The 5,000-nt window shown below is 41.0% G+C and overlaps 2 protein-coding genes across 4 annotated transcripts in view; one reads left to right on the top strand and one right to left on the bottom strand.

Moving 5' to 3' along the window:
- The window catches only part of LOC125032744 (recQ-mediated genome instability protein 2-like), an 8,006-nt gene extending 7,308 nt beyond the window's left edge, over positions 1–698 (bottom strand). The window contains exons 1-2 of one of the 2 annotated variants that reach the window (XM_047624052.1): positions 489–698; positions 67–214 (exon numbers count right to left, since the gene is read on the bottom strand). The gene's annotated coding sequence lies outside the window, so the exon portion shown is untranslated. The remainder of the gene's footprint in view (positions 1–66; positions 215–488) is intronic. The other variant, XM_047624050.1, reaches the window with a different exon arrangement.
- A 695-nt stretch (positions 699–1,393) lies between these two features.
- Positions 1,394–5,000, top strand: part of LOC125032937 — a 55,412-nt gene continuing 51,805 nt past the window's right edge. The window contains exon 1 of one of the 2 annotated variants that reach the window (XR_007115571.1): positions 1,394–1,530. Coding sequence is in view for 1 of the 2 variants with exons in the window: in XM_047624339.1 (XP_047480295.1) it covers positions 4,640–4,811 (172 nt within the window). In the remaining variant the exon portion in view is untranslated. Of the gene's footprint in view, positions 1,531–4,624; positions 4,812–5,000 lie in introns of those variants that run through there. The other variant, XM_047624339.1, reaches the window with a different exon arrangement.

Genomic DNA, 5,000 nt, shown 5'->3' with positions numbered 1-5,000 from the left:
GTATGTAAAGTATAATCCAATTGCAATACTAAATACGAACAGTACACGAGATGCTTATATGCATACCTATACAAAATTTAATTTTTCTACAGATGGTTGAATAAAGACTCGAATATTATCCTACACGTTGACAGAGTCGTTGACAGACGACATTGGAGGGTTAAGTCTATTTATCTGAAGATTAAGTAATGTGCTACCAATACGACCTGCTAGCCTGGAATTATAAATAGTACAGCAGTTTGAAATCTTTGACCGGCTGCCGGCTACACAGACACGGTCTTGTTATGAAAAGCCTATTTGGTAAAAAAATAAAAAATATCGTAGACTACAATGATATAAAGTCAATGAATAATGGTAATTACGCTTCAAATTTTGCCGTACACTTTTCTCCAAAGAAATTATGCCTTTGTTTACGCAAATACTAAGACAAGTGTAAACAGAGGTGAGAGAATGCAACACTCTGGACTTCAACATTAGTCTTAATTTACCCAAAACAAAAAGTTCTTCTCGTTGTTTTTGCAAAGTTATTTAAAGAACTCTTGTCTGCGGCATTTCCAGCGGGTATTTTGTACTAGAGAATAGAGAATTCCAGAACGCGATTTCAAGCGCTGGATAGAAGGCCAATATGACGGAGGTGAACTTATATCAAGTAATACAGATCTCGCTTTCTGCACACGTTACTCTCTGAAAATCTTCGCTTATTAGAAACGTCGATGAAAAAAAAATAAAAACTTAAAACTTAAATATTTATGTTTTAGGGTTATCATTAAAATTTAAATATTTTTCCCGCCTCTAAATCTGTGCATTCGAAAAGGAAATTATAAGTTTTTTTTTTATCTTTGTTTAAAAATGAAATTTAAATTTTGTAAAAAATATGAAAGAGATTATTTCAAAATATTACTTTCAATACACGGGAATGAATTGCCTTTGTTTCTTCAAGTCATAAACTAGATTTGTCAAATAAATAATACCAACATCATTGTCATCTATTTCTAATTTTCCAAACAAAAAAATATTATTTTCTAATTATTAAATAAAAAAATATAATACCCATAGACTGAAAATATTTTAGCTTAATAGTAGCAGTAGATTAAAAGATTACTGTTACCCTCCTCTCTCAGAATTTCTCATCGGCTGTTATAGTATAGCAAATTATGATGCAATAATATGATTTTAAAACTAATAACAGCAGCCGATCATGCAATTTTCCTTTATTCTATATTATACAATCAAAAAGAATCGAACCTCACTATCAGCGTCAGTGGAACTTATAGTTGCCAAAAGAATCCAGTATCAATAAGTAACACAAAGGCGACTGTCTTTTGTTTAATTTCGATTGTTTTGGTCAAGCTGCTCGCTGATGGTTCCGGAGTTTATGGTTCTCAGTGCAGTCATTTGTTGTGCTTGGTCGAGTGAAGGTGTGAACGGTTTTGTCAAGTAATTTTTGTTTTTGTGACGTGTGGTGTGCCAGGCCAGGATTATAATTACTACATATAGTGACTCTTGTTGTCCAAACGTCTACCAATAAAGGTAAGGGCGACGAATTTCGTTTTTTACTTTCCGGTCTGCTCTCGAGAGACGTCTTGGAAGATCCTGAGGGAAAGAGGAATCACAGCTTTGAGATCTGTCACTCGGGAGACAGTGCCTTTTAAGGAGAAGTCTTAGGTGTCAAAGGACGTGATTCGAGGTGGGATGACAGTTTGGGTAAAACCTCTAGTTTGTTACTCCACAGCACCCGGCATTGTTGACGGACACAGGAATCTGGATTTTAAACCACAGCCACATGTTTTAAGAGAACACTGTATGCTTAAGCTTCCTGGAATGAATTTTGGATTCATATATATCTTTCGTTTAGTCGTAGGTCGGTATTTTATGGTGGTTCAAAGGGACAATCAAAGATTAGTGGTGTTTTTACCCAGTGTGTATGGAGTGAGTTAAAATAAAACACACAGTATTTTGTCTTTTGGCATAGTTTTAGATAGGTATTTATCAGAAATATATGTTTCACACAACAGAGTGTTGATTCATTATCATGTCACATTTAAACCCTTTTCTTGTTCTCATTCATAACATTGATCAATATCTTCAATGGCCAGAGCAAGCTTGATTGTGACAGTCCTTTTACTTTAGCAGTTTTGATATTAGGTACTGTACTTCCCATCTTAGGAAGTTTATGCGACTTGATATATTTTATGTTGTTTTAACTGATTGTGTTGAAAATGTATAAAGTTGGGTATTTGTTCGTATAGTTGTGATGTGAAAAACTTGGGATGGAGGGAAATTTCTCTTTGAATTAGCCCTGTGGCAAGGTGAATTTGTCTGCTTATGTTAGCAGTTAGCAGTTTTAAATATTTTTAGTTGCAGTTTTACTTATTTGTGTATGTATATTTCTTTGGTGTCCTTTTCTTTGTCTTTCTTAATGTGTTATTGCCTTTTATATTTTTGCTTTCAATCCATGTTGTTTTCACATTTAATATTCTTAATATTCTTTATTTTTTTATTTATTATGTTCATTCTAATTTTTTCAGTTTCTCTTGTACAGCACATTCTTCCCCACATCAATTTCTCACAGTTCCCTGTACGTTTTGATAACTTTCCTGTTAATTATATATTCTTTTTACTAGCTCTTTCTTTTCTTTTGTCCAAAGTTTATACAAAAAAACATGCCTGATAAATTTAAACTTGGATAAAAAATTAAAGATACTATTGCTAAATTGTAATTCATATCAGGCAACATTGTAATTCAGAATAAGTTTGACCTGAAAAAGAGAAATGAAAATACACATATTAAGACATCTAGCATCATAAAAGGATATGGAAACTCTTGAACATAAGATCACATCCCCTGAGCTTAACCCTCGTAAACACTATGGCCTCTGTGCCTGCTTAGCTCCAGTAAAGGCCATCATGTCTCCACCACATATGTGCTAGCAAGGAAGAGCATGGACTGGTTTCTTAATTGAAGCTAACTCACCAGGAAAGTCTACAGGCTCTAATTTGCCGATATATACTGTGGTGAATCTATGTTGGCCGTTCCTGGTGCATTAGAAGCACGGAGTCTTGCCTGAGTTCTTGTGTGTATAGTTCACTAATGATTGTGGAGTTGCCATGACAGTCTGCAGATTATTTTTAAACCTGATGTTATCATTATATGTTCATTATGACAGTATCCATAGTATTACCTTATTTAAGCTTATGTATAATCCTCATTCCATGATAAACTTAATGTATATATGTTTATTTGGACATCAGACATGATCATTATTTAGACTAGCTTTGTGACTATTTGAATATGCATGGCTCTTTGTGTTAATGATTTTACATATATTTATATATTTTATTATACAACTACATAAAAAAGTTGAAATGATGTTAACTTTTTGTTATTAATAATTCAACACAATCCATACAAATGCAAGTTCATCTGAGACATTTTCCTAAACGCTTTGTGCACACAATCATACACATTCTATCACCAGTACACTCATGCACTACACTGATATACACTCACTTGTTAAGCTGATATACAGTCACACACACACACACACACACACACACACACACACACACACACACACACACACTCTCTCTCTCTCTCTCTCTCTCTCTCTTCTCTCTCTCTCTCTCTCTCTCTCTCTCTCTCTCTCTCTCTCCCCCCCTCTCCCCCTCTCCCCCTCTCCCTCTCCCTCTCCCTCTCCCTCTCCCTCTTCCCTCTCCCCTCTCGCCTCTCCCCTCTCTCTCTCTCTCTCTCTCTCTCTCTCTCTCTCCTCTCTCTCTCTCTCTCTCTCTCTCTCCCTCTCTCACCTCCCTCCCTCCCTCCCTCCCTCCCTCCCTCCCTCCCTCCCTCCCTCCCTCCCCCCTTCCCTCCGTCCCTCCCTCTCTGTCTCTCTCTCCCTCCTCCCTCCCTCCCCTCCCTCCCTCCCTCCCTCCCTCCCTCCCTCCCTCACTCTCTCTCCTCTCTCTCTCTCCTCTCCTCTCTCTCTCTCTTCTCCGGCTCTCTCTCTCGTCATCTCTCTCTCTCTCTCTCTCTCTCTCTCTCTCTCTCTCTCTCTCTCTCTCTCTCTCTCTCTCTCTCTCTCTCTCTCCCTCCCCCCCTCTCCTCCCTCCTCCCTCCCTCCCTCCCTCCCTCCCTCCCTCCCTCCCTCCCTCCCTCCCTCCCTCCCTCCCTCCCTCCCTCCCTCCCTCCCTCTCTCACGCACAAACACACAATTAGAATAATTAGGGGATTCACTTCAATTTATTGTCTAATTTCATTCCCGATGATTTTTTTTTCTCTCTCCCTCTCTCCGCCTGTCCGTCTTTCACATAATTGCACGTGCCGGTTCCCACATGCAACGGATAATGGGCGTGCGTGAGTTCGGGACTCCATACTTACAGGTCCTGAGATTGCAGGAACTAGGATAATCCACCTGGCGGCGTCCTGGTCATGTGCTCACCCCCCCTCCCCCCTCACCCCTCTGTGGACACACTTTCATCAGTGATGAGTAAATAACCCAATGGGGAGGCGTCGCGGCGTCCCTCACGGCTGCCCATTTGCCCGTCTTGGCAGAGTGGGAGTGCGGTGGGCGTGCGGGCGGGGGGGATGAATGAAGGACTGGGGTGGGCGAGGGTTGGTGGGTTGGGGGTTACGGAGGAGGCAATGGAGCTCTCTGGAGTGCTTAGGGAGTGGAGTGCTGTAGGCGCAGCCGGGGCGAACGGTCCTCTCTTGAAGCGTCGCCACACTCCCGCTTTCCCCTCACATGCCCTTCGTCCGCGCTCTGAGGCAGTCCGCGCTTCCCAGCGGGCGATCGAGAGGCCGGGCCGTCTTGCAGGTTGGTTTTGGTGTTCGGTTAGACACACATAAACATGAACCCTCATATACACACATACACAAACTCATACACACTCATACATACACACACACACTCATACACACTCATACACACGCACACGCACACGCACGCACACGCACGCACACGCACGCACGCACGCACGCACGCACACGCACGCACGCACGCACG

The sequence above is a fragment of the Penaeus chinensis genome, chromosome 15 (genome assembly GCF_019202785.1).
Source record: "Penaeus chinensis breed Huanghai No. 1 chromosome 15, ASM1920278v2, whole genome shotgun sequence".
Taxonomy (NCBI): Eukaryota; Metazoa; Arthropoda; class Malacostraca; order Decapoda; family Penaeidae; genus Penaeus; species Penaeus chinensis.
The sequence above is the reverse complement of the archived record's forward strand: the minus strand, read 5'-3'. Positions and strand labels throughout refer to the sequence as shown.